This window comes from Guillardia theta (assembly GCF_000315625.1).
Source record: "Guillardia theta CCMP2712 unplaced genomic scaffold GUITHscaffold_25, whole genome shotgun sequence".
NCBI classification, from domain to species: domain Eukaryota; class Cryptophyceae; order Pyrenomonadales; family Geminigeraceae; genus Guillardia; species Guillardia theta.
The window spans coordinates 708240-729577 of NW_005434649.1; the positions used below are offsets into that span (position 1 = coordinate 708240).

Below are 21338 nucleotides of genomic sequence, written 5' to 3' on the forward strand. Positions count from 1 at the left end.
AGAAAAAAGGTCTCTTACCTCTCTCCCCCCCCCCCCGCCCCCCCCCCCCTTCCACTCCTCCTCCCCCTCCTCCTCCTCCTCCTCCTCCTCCCCTTCCACTCCTCCTCCCCCTCCTTCTCCTTGACACCCATCCCTCTCCTTGTGCTCGTGATATTCTCTATTATCTTCATCCATCTACTCTCCCCCTTCTCTCACCTTGGCATGCAGAAACAGTCTCCGCAATGTCTTTCCCTCCCGCTGCTCCTTCACTCAACGTCAGCCTCCCTCTCCCACGCAGCGCATGTCACCTCCTCCTCCTCCTCCTCCTCCTTGTTCCTCCCCTTTTGTCGCAGCCACCATGCGCGAATCCTGATTCACCAGTCAGCGCAAGATGAGGGGCCAGAGGAGGAGAGGAAAGAGTGCAGGAGGAGAGGATATGTACGAGGAGAGGAAGACGAGGAGGAGCGAAAAGGGAGAAGGGAGGAAAAGGTGGAAGAGCAAAGTTGAAGAGAGTATGAGGACGGAAAAGGGACGCTGCTGCTGGGGATGATGATGATGATGAAGATGATGATGATGATGATGATGATGATGATGATGGTGATGGTGATGATGATGATGATGATGATGATGATGATGATGAGGAGGAGGAGTTGACATGTTTGCGGCGATGACTCGAAGGTCTTCTCGCGCTTTCTCTCTCTCCATGATGGCGATGGCGGAGAACTCAGCAGGAGTGAAGAGGATCAGGTTGCCGAGGGCTGCTGTAGTCAGCGACGCGCAGAGGATGCCGAAGGTGGCAGCCAACAAGGCGATGAGACGCCCCAGGATGGTCGTAGGGACCTGCTCCCCTGCTCCAACGTCAGGCAAAGCTCGTGGAGCAGTAGGGGAGTGAAGCAGGGAGGAGGGGGAGGCATGGAGAAAGAGGAAGAAAGGAAACGGTTGGACGTCCGAGAGGAGGGAGGAGGGAGGAGAGAGGAGAGAGGGAACAGGAGGGAACATTGGGAGGGAGAGGAGGAAGGAAGAGGAGGAGGCATGGAGGATGGAGGGGGAGGAGGAGGGATAACCATAGCCGACGGTGGTCATAGTGACGAAGATAAACCAGAAGCTGTTGGTCAGCCAGACGTCGTTCTGCTTGCCGAACTTGCTTCCTGCCACCTCCCATTCCGTCGCCTGCGGCTGCTGGCAGGCGGCGCTGGTGGCGGAGGGGAGGAGGCAGAAGGAGAACTCGACAGAGCGGTACAGGTAGCCGAAGATGATCATCATGACGAACCAGGCGATGAGGATGACGTTGAAGCCGGTCCAGCGGTTGAGCAGGCGCTTGAGGCAGAAGAGAGCGTCAAAGGAGACGCGCGTGTGGTGGGAGATCACGCTCCTCATCGGGATCTCCCGCAGGACGAGGAACATCACCAGCGACCACGTCAAGTACATCCTCAGCGCGTTCCACACGCACCCGACCGTCTCTCCCGCATACACCACCACGTTCCCCATCCACACCAGCTCCAGTTCCACCGCCACGTGAGGAGGTGCATGCGGGAGACACACGAGCAGCTCAACCCACAGTCCCTTCCTCCTCGCGACGGAGCGGAAGGGGACGCGGAGGTCAAGCTTCTTCCCCAGCTGCACGTGACGGTCGATGCGCTTGGCTCGGATGAGGAAGACGTAGGAGGAGTAGAGGAAGATGCAGCATGCGACGGTCGCGATCGAGTTCAGCCACTTGAGCGCGTTGATGGCAGGGGCGCGAGGAGACGTTCCTCCCAGCACCAGCTCGTTCGTCAGCACCGCAGCGAGCAGCCCGACAAGGCTGGTGACGCACGAGAGGATCCTGAGCAGGAGCTGCCTGGTCTCAACCTCCTTCCTGCAGCTGGTCCAGTCCCTAATCTTGTTGGGATCGGGCTTGAAGGAGAGCACTCGGAGGAACGAGGCCCTCGCGCCCTCTGTCTTCGTCTCCATCATCGTTATCGAGTGCTCGAGGTTCGCGTCAAAGTCTGATCGCTTCTGCTCTGCGAGGACTTTCAGCTGCGACGAGAGGATGTTGTTGAACGTCTTTCTCCTCTGCTCTCTCGCTTGCTTCCTCTTCAGCTTCATGGACCCTCCCATGCCTTCCTCCTGCCCCAAGCTCGACCTCCTCTTCCTCTGCTCGTTCCGTTGCCGCGCCCCCTGCACGAACTGGCTGAGGTTGCTGTTGCGCCGGAAGAGTTTGCGGGGATGGGACAAATGTTCGACCTCAGGGGTGGTCTTCTTGAGAATATCCAGCAGAGCCCCGTGAATCTTCTTGGAAGACGAGGAGATCTGATCTACCTTCACCGAGTCAGCCAGACAGTCGTCGAGGTCCACCTCCGTCCTCTTCTTCTGCTTCATGAACGCCGCGCGCAAGCTCGCTGCTCGCTGCTCCGCCCTCCCCCGGTCTCCCCTCAGCCCCTTCCACTTAATCTGCACAAGTCGAGCCGCATGCTCCCTGGCCTTCAGTCGCGCGATCTCTCTGTCTGCCACAAGGTTCGCCGCTATCTCCTCCTCCGTCCACTGCAGCGCGTTCTGAAACGCCGCCGTCATGAGTGAAACCAGGATGAGACCGGTCCCCGCCTGCGCTCAGATCAGCGAGGAGGTTCAGGATGAGGAGGGTCAAGGACGTCAGTGAGTGAGGAAGGAGGAGCGAGAGAAAGGCGGAGGAGAGGAAGAGGAGGGAACGGCAGCAGGAGGGAGCAAGTGGACAAGTTATCCAACATTACCGTGAGGATCGCGACGAATCGACTCATGTGGGTTGTACAGAGAATATCACCTGCAGTTTGGATCAGAAGAGAAGGATGGTGGAGGTGGAGGTGGAGGTGGAGGTGGAGGTGGAGGTGGAGGTGGAGGAGGAGGAGGAGGAGGAGGAGGAGGAGGAGGAGGATGAGGAGGAGGAGGATGAGGAGGAGGAGGAGGAGGAGGAGGAGGAGGAGGATAGGGCGAATGATAGAAGATGAAGGAGAGGAGGAGAAAGAATACGAGCAGCAAGTAGGCCCTGCAGGAGGTACAGCAGCAGCAGCAGCAGCAGCAGCAGCAGCAGGTACAGCGAGAGCCAAGGAGGAGGGGAGAGAGAGGAGCAGGTAGCAGGGGCATGTCCGGAGATCAGAAGGCAATCGAGGGAGCAAGACGAGGTGGGGGGGAGAGGGGGAGGACAACAAGGGCGAGGAGTGAAGGCTTACCGTAACCTATCGTCGTGCTCGTCACAAACATCGCCCACACCGCGTTCTGATACCACAGATCGTTCTTCTTCTCAAACTCTGCAGGAACAAACTCAGCAAGGAGCAGGAGAAACTCGTGCTTTCTCCTTGCCTCTGAAGTTGATCTCCCAGGTCGATGCCTCTGGCCTGTTGCAGTCAAGATGCTGCCAGCCAGGCAGCTGGCAAGCAGTCGCCTCGAAGGAGCGGAACCAGAAGGCGAAGAGAAAGACGCTGATGAGCCACAAGATGGTGATGAAGAGGAGGGAGAACTTGCTGCGGATGACTTTCTTGACGACGAAGGAGGAGCCCATGGGGATATTGGTGAAAGAGGAGATGGTGTGTCTCTTGGGGAGGCTCTGCAGCACCTGGTCCTTGAGCACGGGCCACAGCAGGTACAACCGGAAGGTGTTGATAACTGCAAGGATCGTCTCTCCTCGGTAGAGGATGAAGTTGTTCCAATTCCACACTCCGAGCTCGAACGTGGTCATGGGAGGGAGGTGAAGTCCGCACACCACCAGCTCTGCCCAGAAGGAGGAAGAAAGAGCTACCGAGCTGAGAGAGAAGTCGGTATCCAGTGCTTTCAGGTGGCGCAGGTGCAGGTTAACTCGCTGCAGCAGCCCGTTGAGCAAGTAGAAGTAGACGAGGAAACTCAGAGCCGCGCACGTCGCGATCGTGTTGGCAGCCTTCAGCAGGTTGCAAGCAGCAGCATGCGCGTCTACCCCGTACAGGATCAGCTCGTCGCAGGCCACGGCAAAACCGCATCCCATCAGCCCGCACAGTGCCGCTCCTCTTCGCACGTTTCGCATGGTCTTGTCCACTTGCGCCCTGTTGCGGCGCCAGTTGCTGGTGATGTGGAGGGGAGGGCGATGGGAAAGGAGGGTGACGCTCGTCTCAGAGGCGAGTCTTCCATCACGCACGCTGACGTTGCTTGCAGAGATAGAGCCCTGCTCTTGTATTTCCATCGGATGTAGCTTCGCAGGCTTCCTCCGGGCCGGCTCCTGCTCCTGCTCTTGCGAGTGCTGCTGCTGCTGCTGCTGCTGCTGCTGCAAGTGCTGCTGCTCTTGCTGCTGCTGTTCGTTCTCTTCCTCCTGTCGTTGTTGCGGTACAGGCCCCTCCTGCTCTGCCTCATCGTTGGAGATCCTATTGGAGTAGCCCATACCACAACCCGCCTGGGAGGGTCAGCCCCGTTGCTGTGAACACGTCTGTCACTCTACGGTAGTTGGACGGCACCGACTACAAGGAAGAGTTGCAACCCAATGGATCCTTGACAGTCACATCTTGCTCCGACAATCAGCAAGTAATCCGTGCTGTAACAATCTGACATGAAGAGTTAGACCTAACGATCAGTATACTCGTATCTCCAGGATCGCTCACTCATATCCTGGGACAGCTGCTGTTTCATCTCATGCACACATGCCCTCCAATGAATCGTTTTTGCAAGGTGAGTATAGAGGCGAGGACAACGAGAAGAATGAACGAGGAGAAGGAGATGGCGGAAGAGGTCGGAGATGAAGCCTCTGCGACCAAGTGGAGAAAATGAAGAGTAGTGGGGGTTGAGCAGAAAGTGGGACAAAGCGAACAAATGTGTTGGAGAGGAGAACGAACTTTGAGATGTCCTCCGAGGGAGAAGAGGAGACGACACAGGAAGAAGGAGCCTCAGTCAGAACCTGTAATGACAGTGGATGATGGCAACTTGGAATTGGTGTACATGAAAGAAAGGAATTGGTTTCAGAAGGAATTTGAAGGTGAAGGACGAGATGGAGGAGATACAGAGAGGAGAAGAGAGAGGAGAATGAGGAGAGAGAGAGGAGAGGAGGACTTCGGTGCGACTGCTGTGCCAGTCACCGGACGCCATTCCCCATTTTCCATTAGTAAAGATGGAGACACCAACCAGGGTCGTTCCGAGAGTCAAAAATCAGTTACCCAGACAAGGGTGGGTACTCATAGGTCGTTAGGAGGGGTCCAGCTTGATATGTCAAACGTGGAGGGGGGTGGGGTTGACATATTTTTTTGAACCGGGCCGGCATCGGAGTTTCATCAGTGTACTCAGTTAAGTTTGGGGGACAGCAGTCGGCAGGATTAGGTTTGGTTCTCGCTGTCTTTTCTCTTCTCGCCGTTTGGCCTATGCGACAGTGTCAGGGTCAAGCCTCCTCGACTCTCCTGATTGTCCTCGTACTGATCTTTAACTTCACTTTGAGTAAAGAGCAGAGGCCGGGCCGGGGCCCGGCCGGGCGGGCCGCGCTCAGCGGCCGCCGGGCCCGGGGCCCGGCCTGAACTTTTGCACTGGCCGTCCAATATCACGGGGCAACGAGCCGCTGAGGATCGGACGTCGGTGATGGTGGGCAAGGGAACTCCGAGTGGACTCGAATCTGCCGCAGTGCCGCCGCCACTGTGCTCAGTGGCAAGGCGAACTGGCGGCCGCTCAGCTTACGGTACTCCGTACACCGTCACGGCAGTGAAGAGAAGAACAATGTACAGGACGGTGCTGTTCTGACCCTCACGAAAGTTTGCAAGCATGATAAGTCCTGCTGTCTTCTCGGCTCCAAGTACTCAGCCGATCCCAAACAACATGTGAAGGTGTAATTTACACTCCCTTCATTCACAAGTTAACGATCGTAACTTGAGAACTCAAAGACGCCTTGAAGAGGCTCACTGAGACTTCCTGCACTCACTTCTTCCTGATGTTCATGTGCGGGATCCTGAGGTCCCTAAGGTCGAGCTTGTCAACCCGAGCTCTCTGAGCGCCTGCAATTACAAGTCAGTTCTGAAAGCACAAGCACATCAGAGTCGAAAATACCATGGTGAGGCTCCGAACCAGAAAGAATGGCTGCTAGGGCAGCACGACGAGAACCGCCTTTCTGCTCGGTCCTGTCATTTAAAGGTGCAAAGCAGGCTTTCTGCAGAAGTTCATTAGTCCATCATGTCCACGACAAACGAATGGTGTGCAAGCTGATATTTGCTACTCTCAAACAAAAGCCAGGCTGTGCACGTTCGCCAGACACATAGACCATCAATGATACAACAAATAGGCACATCAATGATACAACACAAGGATGCATCGATGATACAACACAAAGATGCATCAATGATATAACACGCCTCAGATATACTGAAACGTCCGCCAACACACACGAGCAAAGACGCAACAGAAGGGATTCATGGCGAGGGCCGGTGGACTAGACGGAGTACCTTGTGGGGATGGTCGTTGAGGGTTTCTCCTCTTCCTCTGAACTCAACAGCTGCCGCCACCATCATCAGCAGCATGAGCAGTAGCGCTATCGCAATCTTCAACCCTCCCACCATCCTAGAACCCCGAAACCGACCAAACTGATCCACCCCACCCCCTTTGAGCTTCAATTTCCTCCACCCCCCAGACTTAGTCCGCTTTCCCTACACCGGTACTAGGAAAAATGAGTACCCCACCATCAGAAAGAACATCCAGCTTGACAACCCTCTGCAACCAAAACGTGCACAGGGATCGTACCCACCCTCAAGAAAATAACCCTATTATCTACCTTTAATTACCCGGTACTTTACGAGTATATTTGCCGTGCAGCTGGCCCTTACCCACCCTTTTCGACACGTACCCCCCATTTTAAGCTCACCCTGCACATCACCACCCCTCAACATCGGACCACAACCTGCAGTTGCAGATCGATGTTCTAGAGGATACCACGGGTACAAACCCATACATAGCACCGGTGTTGCAAACATACAGCCCGCCTCATCCATGTACGATAGAACATCAAGAGGGCAGTGAAATTCACATAGAAATTCCATGGTCGTTTATTGTTCGGATTACATAGTGAAAGCCGGGCCCGGGCCCGACGGGCTCCGAAGTTCCGCTCGGCCCCGGGTGACCCGCCGAGGAGTTCGGGGGGACGGGGGGAGGGAATGCACGCAGACTTTTAAAAACGGCCGATTATATGATAGAAGTAGTTTTATATAGTAGCAGAGACTGTTTATATAATGTTGTAAGTGAGACCGCTGACCGCGGTGCCGAGAGTGTTCTATTCTCAGAAAAGAATTCCCTGTAAAGGAATTGTAAAGAAAGATAAAACATATTTATTTCATATATCGAACTTTTTAAACACTTGGTTGTAAAGTGAGGAATCGTTACAGGGTAGGGTCTTTAGATATCCCCCATTTTTGTAAACATTTTTGCGTTATATAGGGGGTGGTGGTACCTAGACAGGAGTTGTAGTAAAAGGAGCGTGATCTTGAGGTTGCCATGGTTCTGCGCAGATACCACCGTACCCCCTCATTCCCCCGGATCCCATCAGGAAAAACCACCACCAGGGTACTCAAGATCATGCTGACAGCTGACACCCAAAGATTTAAAACAGCAACGGTTCTCAACAATACTTATTCAAAGCACTCCTTTCCATTTTCAATATAGTTTTAGCATTTCCGTTGAAGTCCCGTTACCAGCGCTCCATAGCTCCTAGCGGCAAGACATGGCGGCCAAACAGCTTTTCGGGAGAGGAATCGGGAAGGAGTCAGGGAGAGGGAGGAAGAGAGGGGAGGAGCGAGGAAACGCGAGAGGATTGAGCAGAACATGAACATGAAACAATGTGCGGCAGGAGTAGGAACTAGAAAGAGCAGACGCTGTGGGTCATGCTAGTTTGACTGCATGTCCCAGGGTATTGAAAGACTACACGGTAGCAGTTTCGCTTGGAGCAAAGGAGCTCGAGTCGATCCTATTTGGTGGAGGAGCAGATCCTCAATGTAATCAGATAAAAAGGCTTGAATGTCACTGGATGTCTTGAGTCCAGGTTGAATTGACAAGCAGCTATGATGGCTGGCAGAGAGGAATAGACGCCTTTGGAGTGCTTGGGTCGTTTGAATGGTTGCCGTGAATGAAAAGCGGAGGTGATGAATCAATGGCAAGATACTTGATTCGATTATGAAGGGAGATTGTACGCTGAGATATGAATCCGTCGGATTGGGTTAGTGAGGAGGATTAGGTTTTACATTCAGTGAAATGTGAGGAATTGTGGAGGCCCCTGCAAGGTTGAGATTCTCCTGCCGTTCCTCCCTCTCGCCTCGAGAGATGGATTGATCAGAATGGTTCTCGAGAAGTTTTGACACGGTTCTGCAGATGCAGGTGCTTACGTTGAACATGGTCTTGTGGTGACGGAAAGGCCTGGAGGACCTTGACAAGTGAGAAGCCTTGACAATCTTGACTTGAGTTGTAAGTATCTGGTCGTGTTCTGATCATCGCATGCAGATTTTTGTTCAAGTCCAAGTCTATCTGTAGCCATGGTCGAGAAGAAAGACCTTCGGAATGGTCAGAATCATCGCAGCATTTCCTTGTTTCCCACCTGTGATCAAACAAGCAGGTATTCTCGAGAGAGAATACAAAGGTTTCGAGGATTTCGAGGTTTGTTGAGACTGTGACTTTATTTCCCCTCATCGAATGTCTTGTTTCAGGTTCTCAACGAGTTGGAACAACCCTTCTTTGTCATGGACTTCAATCCAGCACATTCCAGGTTCGTGCTTCTGGGAGCTTTCCTGCTATGCTGAAACCCGTTGAAAAGGCATCTTTGGGCTTGCAAGAGGACCTGCTACTACTGGAACTGCACGTTCGAAGAGGTTTCCTCCCATCCCCATGTGTGCTTGAGCTGACGCCCGTGGAACACAAGTTCGTCTCCAAGGACCTCCAGACTGGAACTTCTCCTGCAGCGCGGAAGTACATGGACTCGGTGTACGAGAAGGTGCAAGTCCGGAACGAGACGGATCATCAGCTGAAAACGCTGCATCCTTCGGGCGGGGAGCCTCTCACCTACAACATGGAGATCAGGCCAATCAAGGTGAAGCTGCCGACGGAGGAAGAGGCGAAGACGTACGCCCTGGTCATCGCGTCAGCCACAGACCTTGAACATTCGAGGCGGGACGAGAGCGAGAGGAGCAAGACGTTTGACAACGCTCGCCGGTCATACGAGCTGCTGCGTCACATTGACGACATCTCCATCCTCTTCTCGCTCGAGGGCAAGACCGTGTTCATGAGCGTGGCTGCCGAAGAGTTCTACGTGGGTTCGGGGAGGGTTCGCAGCAAGGAGGAGATGAACCTGAAAGCAGTGTTCGAGAGCATCATGTGGAATACTCCGCAGCAGGAGGTCGACGTTTGGAAGAGAGTCTCGGATCTCCGGCCGGGTGACGAAGTGCTGGAGTGGGAAGTGCGCAAGAGGAAGTTCTGCCCCGATCCAACTGTGCCATGCAAGGAGTTGTGGTACATCATGCGCTTCCGCGCCGTCTGCGATCCTGTCTCGGGCCTCAACTGCATCCTGGTGGTCGAGCAGAACATATCGAACCTGAAGCGATCGCAGGACCTTCAGAAGGCGCAGGAAGAGTTCTTCGCTGCTGTCTCGCACGAGTTGAGGACGCCTCTCAACGGCATCATCGGGCTCTCCGACTCGCTGCTCCGCATGTGCGAAACGAGCAATCTCAACGCTCAGTCGTTCGCCAAGACTTTGAAAGTGATCATGTCCAGTGGTAACCGCCTGGCAAGTCTAGTCAACGACATCCTGGACGCTGCGTCGCTGAGGAAGCAGACCCTCGTCATGCGCCAAGAGGTGAAGCAGCCGATCTTGTGCTCGCCTGCCCTTGTTCCTCTTGCTCGTCGATCCCCTCCTGACCCTTGAGTTTGCAGGTCGTCGTTCTCCGAGACGTCACTGAGCATGTGCTCGACATCCTGGCCCCGCTGGTGAAGAAGGGAGTCTTGTTGGTGAACGAAATCGAACCGTCTTTCCCCACTATCGTCGCAGACTCCGGCAGAGTCTCTCAGGTCCTCACGAACCTCGTGAGCAACGCAATCAAGTTCACAGAGAAGGGGAGCATAAAGGTCAGAGGACGTCAGACCGGTCCCAACGAGGTCACCGTGGAGGTGCATGACACCGGTATCGGCATCCCTGAAGACAAGCTGGAGACGATTTGGGGAGCGTTCAAGCAGGTGAGGGGAGGAGGAGGAGGAGGAGGAGGGTTGGGCTGAGAGGTGCGCGTGCCAGGTCGACATGTCTACCACGAGGAAGTTCGGAGGGACGGGCCTCGGGCTGGCGCTTGTGCGGGAGTTGGTGGGAGAAGATGAGTTGGCGTGCTGTCTGTTTGACGTGGGAGAAGGTGGAGAAGCACGGAGGGAGTGTGGGAGTGAAGTCAGTGTTCGGCGGGGAGTCGTCGGGCTCCATCTTCAAGTGAGATTATCCTCTCTTCCTCTCCTTGTCTGACTCCCTCATTAGATTCACTCTCCCCATCAAGAGCGAAGTGAATGTGAATGGTTCTGGTAACCCTCCTCCTCCTCCTCCTCCTCCTCCCTCTCCTCCTCCTTCTCCTCCTCCTCCTCCTCCCCCTCCTCCTCCTCCTTTTCCTCCTCCTATGTGATGACCGCATGCACGCAGAGCGAGAGGGGAAGAGCAAGTTGCATATGTCAGAGGTGTGTGCCCGCAGTGTGAAGAGGGCAAGACTGATGGGAGGGAGCAGGAGGACTCGGCAGAAGCAGCATCAGAAGCGATCACTGCCTCCCTACCGGAGGAGGTGAACTCAGATGACGATCTGCAGGAGCTGGACGATCGAGATTCGGTGAGAGAAGAGAGCAGGCGGTGGAGGGAGGAGGAGAGGACAAGTGAAAAAGGAGGAGACGGGAGGAAGTGCTCGACGCGTATTGATGAGTTTCCAGTTGTCCGGGAACGGCAAGGCGCTCTCTCTCCGCAGTCGGCTGTCCATTAGCGAGTCTGTGACCGTCATGTCCATCGACGACAACCTGGTCAATCACCTCGTGCTCGAGAATGTGCTGGCAACCCGCGGGATCAAGGTTTCCTTCGCTCCCTCCCTCCCTCCCTCCTTCCTCTCTTCGCTCGCTCCCTCCTTCCTCTCTTCCCTCTCTCCCTCCTCTCCTCTCCTCCCTTCTACCTCCCTCCCTTACTCCTTGCCACCTCATCTCCCTTCTCCACTCTTCGCAAGAGCTGACGGAGCATCGCAGATGATTCAGTGCATGAGCGGCGCTGAGGCTTTGGAGCGGCTGAACGAGACAGAGATCATCCCGGACATCGTCCTTCTGGACATGATGATGCCGGAGCAGGGAGGCATCGACGTCTGCAAGCAGCTCAGGACCAAGTATCCCTGCCACTTCCTCCCCATCATCATGGTGGGACTAGCGCAGCCTCCCTTGCCCTCCCCTCCTCTGATCCCGTTGGCTGCAGGTGAGCGCCAGGTACAACGACCATGACGTCGTGCTGGGCCTGGAGGCAGGATGCAACGACTACATCACGAAGCCCGTGCGCAGTGCTGAGCTCAACGCTCGGATCAACGTGCAGGTAGAGGGAAGGAGGGCCGAAGCCTCCGCTCTGACCCTCGCGCTGCAGTTGCGGCTGAGAGATAGCTGGAGGAAGGAGATCGAGCAGCTTGAGAAGAAGGAGCGGCTGACCCAAGAGCAGCTTCAAGACGCACAGAACTCGATGGTGGTGAAGGGGCAGGAAGTCGTCTGCTCGCGATGTGGAGGAGCGGTGCCTGGCGATGGGGTGAGGAGGAGAGGAGAGGTTGCCTGGTGATGACTGACCGGATGGAGAAGGGGGAGGGAGGCAGCGGAGGAGAGCAGAAGGGGAACTCTCAGCAAGCTGCGCATCCTCCGTCCGCATCGAAACCCGCGAGAGGTGACGAGGAATGTGAAGTTGCGGGAAGTGACGGCAGGACGCAGGCATGGAGATAGCGCGCAAGCAGAGATCGTTCCTGTACGTCTGTCTGACCTCGTTGTTTTCGTTAACGTTGCAGCAGTGGCAGCAGTGAGTTCAACAAGTCCGTAGGATCCGAAGTTTCTCTCCATGAAGTCTTCCAGGTAAGCGACGAGCGAGGAGGATGAGGGAGAGAGAAGGGGAATGCAGGAGGAGGAGAAAGCTGTTGGGTGGAGAAAGAGTTGATGCTTGTTTGACTTGTTCCTTGCAGTGCCATTACGACATCTATGGCAAGTACGAAGTTCTCTCAGTGGACGACGATCCTGTCAATCAGATGGTTGTCGAGAACCTTCTGAAACCCATGGGCTTTGAGGTAAATCTTTTTCTTCTCCATCATCATCATCATCATCATCATCATCATCATCATCATCATCATCATCATCATCAGCATCATCAGCATCATCATCAGCATCATCATCATCATCATCATCATCATCATATCTCATGTTTTTCTCCATCCTTCTCGCAAGGCACCTAACTTTCGTCTCAGGTGACCTGCTGCATGGATGGCATGGAGGCGCTAGCAGAGCTCCAGCAGCGCTCCTACTTGCCTGACCTGGTGCAAAACTCTGACGGTTGTCACTTGCTCTGATGCTGCTGGGCAGGTTCTGTTGGACGTGATGATGCCAATCATGAGCGGGTACGAAGTTTGCGAGCAGCTGCGGCATCTGTTCCCCCGGACCCTCCTGCCTGTGATCCTCGTGTCGGCCAAGAACGACGAGGCGAGCATCTGCAAGGGGTTCGACTCGGGAGGAACGGACTACGTCACGAAGCCGTTCAACCGGCAAGAGCTCATGGCGCGCATCACGACTCAGGTGACGATGAAGGAGACGATGAAGGAGGAGGAGGAGGTCATGGAGGAGGAGGAGGTCATGGAGGAGGAGGAGGAGGTCATGGAGGAGGAGGAGGAGGAGGAGACATGAGGTTGAATAACTCTGCTCTCTCAGCTCAAAGTGAAACATGCCTGGCACACGGAGATGGAGCACGCCAAGTCGAACGAGCTGCTGCACAAGATGCTGCCGCATCACGTGATTCAGAAGCTCAAGGTGGGAACTTGCAACCTCCCTATCACGGAGAGGCATCAGCAAGTCTCGATCCTCTTCTCCGACATCGTGGGCTACACCTCCATGGCGGCGTCGATCGAGACGGAGAAACTGATTGAGATGCTGAGCAAGATGTTCAACTCCTTCGACGAGCTCTGCGACAAGCACGGCTGCTACAAGGTGGAGACGATCGGAGACGCGTACATGGTGGTGGCAGGGCACGAGAGCGGCGAGGAGAGCTCGACGGACGATCACGCGCAGCGAGTGCTGAACATGGGGCTGGACATGATCGAGGCGGCGAAGGAGATCATGCATCCCAGCCTAGAGGGCGAGAGCATCAAGATCCGCGTCGGGGTTCACAGCGGCCCAGCGTTTGCCGGGGTGGTGGGGTCGAAGATGCCTCGCTACTGCTTCTTCGGCGACACGGTCAACACGTCGAGCCGCATGGAGAGCAACGGGTTCCCCATGTGCGTCCATGTGAGCAAGGCGACGTACGACGTGGGCAAGGACTTCTTCGACTTCGTCTCCTGCGGGGGCCGCGAGATCAAAGGGAAGGGCATCATGGAGACCTTCCTCCTCAAGAGCGACAAGTGCGAGTGGCAGGAGGCCCTCAGGAAGCTCGATCGCTCCAGGACGCAGCGGGCCAGCGCCGGTGCCCTTGCGGGCCAAGGGAGCTTCCGGTCGCTCGCCTCGAGCAGCTTCTGCTCGGAGAGCACGACCATGTCGGAGGAGGGAGGCAGGGCCAGCGAGTCTCTTCGCCCTCCCGTCGACGAGTTCTCGCGCAACTCCTCGTGGGCCGAGAGCTTCTCGGAGCCCCGGGCCCCGGAGGTGGAGTACTCAGGGGCCGATACCATCAAGTACCGTGAGAGGAAACTTCCGCCCGTTGCTCTGCCAGCCGCCGCCGCCGCCGCCGCCGCTTCCTCGACCACCACCACCACCACGACTACTGCTGCCTCTCTCTATCCTGCTAGCCCTTCCCCCTACCCTGCTAGCCCTTCCCCCTACCCTGCTGCCCCCTCTCCTTACCCGCAACTCAGCCAGGCCAGCGTGAGGAAGGTCTCGTTTCTGGAGACCATCCCTCCCCTGGACGCGGAGGAGGACGAAGACTTCGAGCTGGTGGATGAGTTCCGAGACAACCTCAACGAGATCAAGGAGATGATCCGAAGCCTCCAGGCTGCGCGCATGGAGGAGGAGGTGAAGCGCAAGGAGGAGGTTAAGAGCAAGGAGGAGGAGGTGAAGCGCAAGGAGGAGGTGACGCGCAAGGAGGAAGAGCCCAAGGAGCCCAAGGAGGAGCCTCTGATGAAGGAGCTGCAGCGGTTGAGCGACAAGTTCCTCGCGGTTCTGGACACGAAGCAGCAGGAGCACGACTACCAGCTGGAGGAGCTGAGACAATGGTGGGAGAGGCAAGGGGAGAAGCAGACAAGCATGTACAAGGAGGCGCAGGCGAGGGAGCAGGAGGCGCGTCGGAGGGAGGAGGAAGCTCGAGGGAAGCTGACGGCGCTGGAGACGAGCATCATGAGCCTGCAGGACCAGAACGAGACGCTGCACAGGATCATGGAGGAGCTCGAGCTGCTCCGCGCAGAGGGGCGAGTCACCCGCCCTCCCAGCAACGACGAGGAGGCAGAGGTCGCGAAGCTCGGGGAGGAGCTGGAGAGGCTGAAGAAGCACTGCGAGGACCTGAGCAGGAACGAGAGCTGGGCGGTGAAGAGGGAGGAGGAGGCGATGAGGGCCTTGTGCTCCCTGCAGCGACAATTCACTGACTTCCTGCTGTCACTTGACACTGACGTCCTCGAGTCGAGCATGCGCAGGTCAGCTGCGAAGTCGAGACAGTCGACTCCTGGTTCCAACCTGCCCTCTGCCACAGTGTTGCGGGAGAGCGCACTCGTCAGCCCGTATACGAACCTGGGAGGAGGAGGAGGAGGAGGAGGAGGAGACGGGCTTCAAGGCTTCTCGATCGACTTGTTTCCTCATGCCGCCTCTTCACCTCAACTTGCAGGGAGTGGAGCAGGAGGAAGTGAGACAGAGGACGTGGACGAGGATATGTTGAGGTTGGAGGAGCTGCTGGAAGAGCTATGAGAGGTGTAGATTAAGGGGAATGAAGGAAACTGACGCGACGAGACTAACTCGTTTGATGGGTTGACACTCAATGTTGCTCATGGCATGAGTACCTCCCTCCGCTCTCCCCTCTTCTCTCCCCCCCTCCCTCTCTCTCCCTCTCTCCCTTTCTCCCCCCACCCTTCCCTTCCTCTATCCTCGTGGTAGTGGCGCTGCGAGGCGGCTGATCCTGCAACCATCCTCTGCTCCTATCCCGGTCCCTCACTGCCTGCTGCCTTGAGGGAGCAGCAGCACAAGTTTGTCCCTTGGAGGACCTGCAAGTTTCCTCCATCCCTTCCCCCTCCATCGTCACTGCCTCCTCGTGTTCGATCTCTTCCTCTTGGTTCTCTCGATCTCTCTCGCGATCAACTCACAGGATGTTCGTAAGAGAACTCACAGGATGTTCGTAAGAGACAACAAACAGGCAAACAGTCACCGATCTCAGCCGTCAGCTATCAGATGTGGACCCAAAGTCGAGGCAGGGCAGTCATAGCAAAGATTCAAAATGGAATGAGCTTTAATTGAGAACTCCCCTCCTCGCCCGCAAGACGCTAGCGACATGGCTAGAGATCTTTTTGTCTCCAGTCCTTGTTGACTCACTCTCACTCGCCGTGACTTAACTCACTCTCACTCGCCGTGACTTCTTGACAAGTCCAGCGACTCCATTCTCTCCTCTCTTCTACTTCGAAACCAAACTTCGTCTATCATACAACAACAAACTCCATCCCTACCGGACTTGCTACTCCTCGCAATCATCTCCACTTTCACTGCTGTATTAATTCCTATACTTCTCACTCACTCTCTTCTTCCGTATCGACTCTATCTGCACTCCGTTGCTCTGCTCTCCTGATCTCTCCCCTTCCTCCCCCTTCTCTCCTTCCCTCCCCTCCCTCTCGTGCTCCTTTCGTCCTCCTCTGCTCCTCCTTTCTTCAACGGCTCGCCTACGTACCTCTTCATTGTTTGATCTGTCTCGTCTCCTCCCCTGCTCCCTCTCTTCCTCCCCTCCCCTCCCCTCCTTCGTCTACGTACCTCTTCATTGTTCGAACTATCTCTCCCCTCCCTTCTCTCCCCTCTCCTCTTGTCTCGTCTCCTCCCTTCTCCCTCCACCTCCTCCCCTCCCTTCCCATCCCATCTCATCCTCTCTCTCCCCTCCCTCTCCTCTCTCCCCTCTCCTCTCATCTCCTCCTCTTCTTCCACCACTCCCGTTCCTCTCTCTCTCTCTCTCTCTCTCTCTTCTTCCTCCTCCCTTCCCCCCCCTCCTCCTCCTCAACGGCTCCTCTACGTACCTCCTGCTTGTTTTACCTCGTCACGTGTGTAGTTGGGGTAACCCCCACCACCCTCAACCTCCTTCACTGATCACCTTAAAGTACCCGTGTATTTTCCCTGAAAGTACCCACCCTTATGACTTCTGGTACACCACATGCCTGCAAGTACCCCTACCTTTCTCTTCATCTGTACCCCACCGTGGGTCCTTTACACGTTTCTACTACACACCTTGCATCACCCCACCCCCTATCCGAACAAGTATACTACCCCTTCTTTATCAGACCCCATATATTCAATTCGATACCTACCCCTACCCTTATTTATTCTTCAATGTACCCATGAATGTTAAGGTACTTTTTCAGTACATCACTACCCCACCCTTACCTCAGGTCTCTTTGACCACCCTCACCCCTTCAGGATCATCCCCCCACTTGCTACTTATTACTCGCCCCGCCATGCCGCGATCGCAACTTATCTTCGCCGCCGTCAACTTCGTCGCTGGAGTAGCAGGAGCCAACGTCTTCGAGCACGTCTCACAGGTTCCCTCCCCTACCATCTCCTCCACCTCTTCATCCCCTCCTCTTCTCTCCTCTTCTCTCCTCTCCTCTCCTCTTCTTTCTTGGCCGGTCTCCCTCTTCAACTACCCTCCTCCTCGTCTTCCGTTGTCTTCTCCTTCCACTACCCTCCCCTCTCCACCATTTTCATCAGAAGCTGCTCTCCCTCCCTGAACCCTACACTCTCACCATCCAACCCCTTCACTGTATCACTCATCTTGAAAATCTATCTGTTCCGTCCTCTATCTTGATTTCTTCCTCTCTGCTTCTCCGATTTTCTCCATCCTTTCGTTTGGTTATTGATGTCCTAGTATCACACTGTTAAAAAGGATGACATGCTTGTTCCCTTGTGCTGACAGTTGGTGGGCAGGCAGACAGAAGGAGGGAATGAAGTTGTGTGAAGAGAGGCATTGCTTGCATCGAATGTCGGTAGAGTGAGAGAGGCGGCGGAGTGATTTGTGTACAGAGGATAACGTGAATGTGAAGTAAAGCGATCAAACTGCGAGTGACTGGTGCGATTGGATGAACAGCACATGCAGTGCTAGCATGCACTTCTAGTGTACAAGGAAGAGACGCTCTCTTGGCTCCTCACGCCATGATCTTCCTGATGAGAACGTCCACCTTGGCATGGATGGAGGCCTGTCATACACGTGCGGTCATGTAGGAGCCAACTGGGAAACAGCTGGAGGAGGCGAGAAGCAGGGAAACAGCTGAAGGAGGTGAGAAGCACATGGTACGCTCACCTGTCTGCTAACAACATTCTCCACCGCCACTGAGATCTCTTTGACCTCGTTCAACGTGCTGCTGGCTGCCAGACAGTACCCAGCGTGAGGAGAGGAGAGGGAGGGAAAACGGGAGCGAGAGGGAGGGAGAGAGAGGGAGGAAGGAATAAACAGGAGGGAGTTGGGAGGGAGCGAGGAAGGCAGGCGGGAAGGAAGGCAGGAAGGAAGGAGGGGAGAGAGAGAGGGAGCGAGCGAGCGAGCGAGCGATGAAGTGCTTCAGAACAGCCATTCTCACGTGCTATCAATCTCTTTTCCAGAAGCTCCTCCAGCGATTCCTGCATCACAACCTTGAGCCAACAGCTGAAGTCCCTGCTCACTCCTCCTATTCTTCTCCTCCTCCTCTTCTCCTCCTCCTCTTCTTCTCCTCCTCCTCCTCTACTCCTCCACTTCTCCTCTTCTACTTCTCCTCCTCTTCTACTTCTCCTCCTCTCAGTTCTCTCAGTCCTCCTCCTCCTCCTTCCCTCCCCCACCACCCTCACACCCACCACCCACCCCTCCTCATCCTCCTCTCACCATGTCATGCACTATGCAGGGGTAGCGCTTGATGAGCCATTCGATGTGACCGAAGTTGAGCCCGAGGCTCTGAACCTCCTCCGTCAGACCAGAGCAAGAGGAGCAGCGGGCCGGAGAGAAGGGAAGGAGGGGAGGAGGGAAGGGAGGGAGCAAGGGGAGCAAGGGGAGCAAGGGGAGCAAGGAAGGGGAGGCAGGGGAGGCAGGGGGGGTGGGAGGGAAGGGAGGGTGGGGGCGGGGGGAAAACGTTGAATGGACGAGACCTGAGAGTTGAGCGCGAAGACAAGATCCTCGACGGTGGTACAATCCATGTCCACGTTTTGAATCTGAGGGAAGGGAATGAGTCAGCGCAATCGAGCGCGAGGAGAAGGAGAGCGGGGGAGGATGAGAACATTGCGAAGATGTACTGGAACAGGAGGCCGAGAAGGGACGATGGACGAGGAGAGAGCAAGAGGAGGAGGAGGAGTAAGAGGAGGAGGAATTGAGTAAGAGAAGAAGCTAAGGGCGGCGGCGGCGGCGGCGGCGGCAGCAGCAGCAGCAGCAGCAGCAGCAAGGGGAGGTCGACGCAGGAGCAGCAGGAGCAGCAGCAGGTGTAGGTTGGTGAGATCACCTTCGAGAAGATTTCGACGATGCTCTCCTTGGATATCTCATACTCCTCCTGCAAGAACCTTGAGAGTCTCCCGAGGGCCCCGGCGCCTTCACCTTGCCGAAGCCGAGCCGATGGCGGAGGCCGCGGTAGACTTGGGTGGAGAAGGGGATGGGAAACTTGTTCTTCCTCTCCGAGGGAGGGCCCGAGTAGATGGGGTTGTCCGGATCCTGAGCGTCCTTGACTCGTACGTACGCCTCGCCTGAGGGCAAGGTGAGGGGAGGAGGGAGGAAGGAGAAGGAGAGGGAGGGGAGGGGAGGGGAGAGAGGGAGCAAGAGGATAAGTGAAGAAGAGAGGGGACAAGGGATGAAACGACAGGTGAGAAAAAGATTGTTCGAGTGTCTGAGAGTCAGGGGAGGAGAGAAACATTACCGATGATGGCGATGATGATGTTGATGATGATGAATGAAAGCATGAAGATTACCGGATAGAAATAAACCCAAGCAGCTGGTGAAACCTGAAACACACGTCACCTCCTCTCCTCCTTCCTCCCTCATCTCCCTCTCGCCCCTTCGCCCCCCTCACTCCTCGCCTCCTCTCCTCTCACTGATCTTCTCGATCCTCCCTCCGTCTCTCCCCTACCATATCTCCCCACCTGACGCAAGTGATCGTAGTCCACGACGTCCACCAGGGCAGCGCCTCCTCCTGTCCTCCTGCTGGTCGAGCTTCCTCCTCCTCCCACTACCATCCCGATCACTTCGATGAGGGAGACGCCGAACCAGGAGAAGCCGGGGATTTTATCTCCGAACATCATCATGGCCTCGATGCTGAAGAAGAAGAGGAAGACAAGGAAGACGATGGCGAAGTTGAGCAGCTGCCATGCCATGTTTTCCATGGTCTCCGAGAGGAGGGAGAACCTCGGGTTGACCTTGGCAAGGGCGAGGAAGCGGAGGAGGAAGACCAGCGAGTTGATCCCGTTGAGGATCCAGTAGGCTCGAGCGACGATGCTCGTGTCCATGAGGAAGACCTCGCGCCCCTCCCACGTCAGCAGCTCAGGGGTGACCTGAATCCCTACTCGAGCGTGAGAGAACAACCGCAGCGGTGAACCAAGCAAGGGATAAGAAAACGAGGAGGAGGAGGAGGAGGAGGAGGAGGAGGAAGAGGAGAAGGACGAGGACGAGGACGAGGACGAGGACGAGGACGAGCAGCAGCAGCAGCAGCAGCAGTGCTAGGTACCTTTTCTCAGTGGGTTGTTGATGATGCTGAGCCAGAGAGCGAAGAGGACGATGAAGAAGACGATTTGAAACTCATAGAGGAGATCTCCCTCCCGTCTCGAGCTGTACTGCTTGATGAAGGAGCTCAGGTGCCGGTCGCGGAAGGAAGCGACGACATTCTGGTTGGCCGTCAGCGACAAGAAGCAGCAAAGGAGAGAGGAGAAGATTGGAGCGGTGAGAGCGGGAGGAAGAGATGGATGGTGGATCGAGAGTAGGGCGGAAGAAATTCAAATGTAGGAGATCTGAAGGAAAGCGGAAGGAAAGGAGGAGGATGGGAAGAGGATTCGACAAAAGGAGAGGGGGGAAGAGGGAGGAGGAGGAGGAAGAGGAGATGGCGGTGGCGGTGGTGGTGGTGGGTAGGAGGAGGAGGGCAGGAGAGGAAGGAAAGAAGAGGTCTTGAATCATCACCAGAGACATGCGGAAGAAATGAAAGGCCCAGATCAGGATAGTGATGAGCTCGAGGACAGCTCGTACGATGTCTTGGCTTTGTTTGAAGTTGTAGTAAGAAATCGGCATCGCCTGGCAGTAGAAGATGAGGAAGAGGAGAAAAGAGAAAGGAGGGAGGAGGGAGGAGGGGAGCAAGGAGGGAGGAGGGGAGCAAGGAGGGAGGAGGGGAGCAAGGAGGGAGGAGGGGAGTAGGAAGAAGAAAGAGGAAGGAGGAAGCAAGGAGGAAGGGAGGCTGGTTGACCGCGGTCCAAATTGACGGAACCACAAGGCCGGTATTCTCCAAGGTGATGAGAAACTGCAGTACGCCTCACGGGGAGGAAAAGAACAAGAAGATGCAGCAGCAGCATGAGCAGCAGCAGCAGCATGAGCAGCAGCAGCAGCAGCAGCAGCAGCAGCAGCAGCAGCAGCAGCAGCAGCAGCAGCAGCAGCAGCAGCAGCAGCAGCAGCAGCAGCAGCAGCAGCAGCAGCAGCAGCAGCAGCAGCAGCAGCAGCAGCAGCAGCAGCAGCAGCAGCAGCAGCAGCAGCAGCAGCAGCAGCAGCAGCAGCAGCAGCAGCAGCAGCAGCAGCAGCAGCAGCAGCAGCAGCAGCAGCAGCAGCAGATTTCCGCTGCAGATGCCTCACCTGCACACCGACGAACAAGTTCTCGTCAGGATTCATCATGTTGATGTCAATGCGCATCCACTGGGTCGAGACGTCAACCCACAAGTCGCCCTTGAGAACCTCCAACATCTGCGAGGCCCTGGGACCTCCAAGTTTCAGCGCAAGTGATGAAAGGAAGGAGGGGGAGCGAAAAACGAGCGAGGGTACCGAGGAGAGGAGGAGGAGGGCGACGAGGAGGGAGGGAGGGAGGGAGGGAGGCGAGGGACTACAGTGAGAGGAG

The 21338-nt window shown here is 55.9% G+C and overlaps 6 protein-coding genes across 6 annotated transcripts in view; 3 read left to right on the plus strand and 3 right to left on the minus strand.

Annotated features, from left to right (window-relative positions):
• Window positions 1–245: 245 nt before the first annotated feature.
• GUITHDRAFT_106691 (hypothetical protein) lies at window positions 246–4336 on the minus strand (the record flags this gene model as incomplete). Its single annotated transcript, XM_005834625.1, has 6 exons — window positions 246–348; window positions 635–827; window positions 1044–2559; window positions 2706–2755; window positions 3162–3343; window positions 3390–4336. The coding sequence occupies 6 exons, from the start codon at window positions 4334–4336 to the stop codon at window positions 246–248; spliced, it is 2991 nt and encodes a 996-aa protein (XP_005834682.1).
• Window positions 4337–5752: 1416 nt separating this feature from the next.
• Window positions 5753–6484, minus strand: GUITHDRAFT_152059 (hypothetical protein; the record flags this gene model as incomplete). Its single annotated transcript, XM_005834626.1, has 3 exons — window positions 5753–5924; window positions 5977–6076; window positions 6369–6484. Coding segments are annotated over 3 exons (293 nt in total), but the record flags the coding sequence as incomplete, so codon positions are not given.
• A 3018-nt stretch (window positions 6485–9502) lies between these two features.
• GUITHDRAFT_56294 (hypothetical protein) lies at window positions 9503–10255 on the plus strand (the record flags this gene model as incomplete). Its single annotated transcript, XM_005834627.1, has 3 exons — window positions 9503–9754; window positions 9832–10131; window positions 10187–10255. Coding segments are annotated over 3 exons (621 nt in total), but the record flags the coding sequence as incomplete, so codon positions are not given.
• Window positions 10256–12140: 1885 nt separating this feature from the next.
• Window positions 12141–12708, plus strand: GUITHDRAFT_53059 (hypothetical protein; the record flags this gene model as incomplete). Its single annotated transcript, XM_005834628.1, has 3 exons — window positions 12141–12215; window positions 12393–12461; window positions 12508–12708. Coding segments are annotated over 3 exons (345 nt in total), but the record flags the coding sequence as incomplete, so codon positions are not given.
• A 207-nt stretch (window positions 12709–12915) lies between these two features.
• On the plus strand, window positions 12916–13536 carry GUITHDRAFT_69510 (hypothetical protein; the record flags this gene model as incomplete). The annotated part of the gene is made up of 1 exon (XM_005834629.1): window positions 12916–13536. A coding segment is annotated over one exon (621 nt), but the record flags the coding sequence as incomplete, so codon positions are not given.
• A 3911-nt stretch (window positions 13537–17447) lies between these two features.
• GUITHDRAFT_137448 (hypothetical protein) overlaps window positions 17448–21338 on the minus strand; it is a gene marked incomplete at both ends in the record, with an annotated part of 5143 nt that continues 1252 nt past the window's right edge. The window contains 12 exons of the mRNA XM_005834630.1: window positions 17448–17498; window positions 17603–17667; window positions 17877–17916; window positions 18155–18223; window positions 18415–18477; window positions 18762–18809; window positions 18854–18999; window positions 19170–19254; window positions 19345–19808; window positions 19974–20130; window positions 20420–20530; window positions 21080–21197. Coding sequence (XP_005834687.1) covers window positions 17448–17498; window positions 17603–17667; window positions 17877–17916; window positions 18155–18223; window positions 18415–18477; window positions 18762–18809; window positions 18854–18999; window positions 19170–19254; window positions 19345–19808; window positions 19974–20130; window positions 20420–20530; window positions 21080–21197 — 1417 coding nt within the window. The remainder of the gene's footprint in view (window positions 17499–17602; window positions 17668–17876; window positions 17917–18154; window positions 18224–18414; window positions 18478–18761; window positions 18810–18853; window positions 19000–19169; window positions 19255–19344; window positions 19809–19973; window positions 20131–20419; window positions 20531–21079; window positions 21198–21338) is intronic.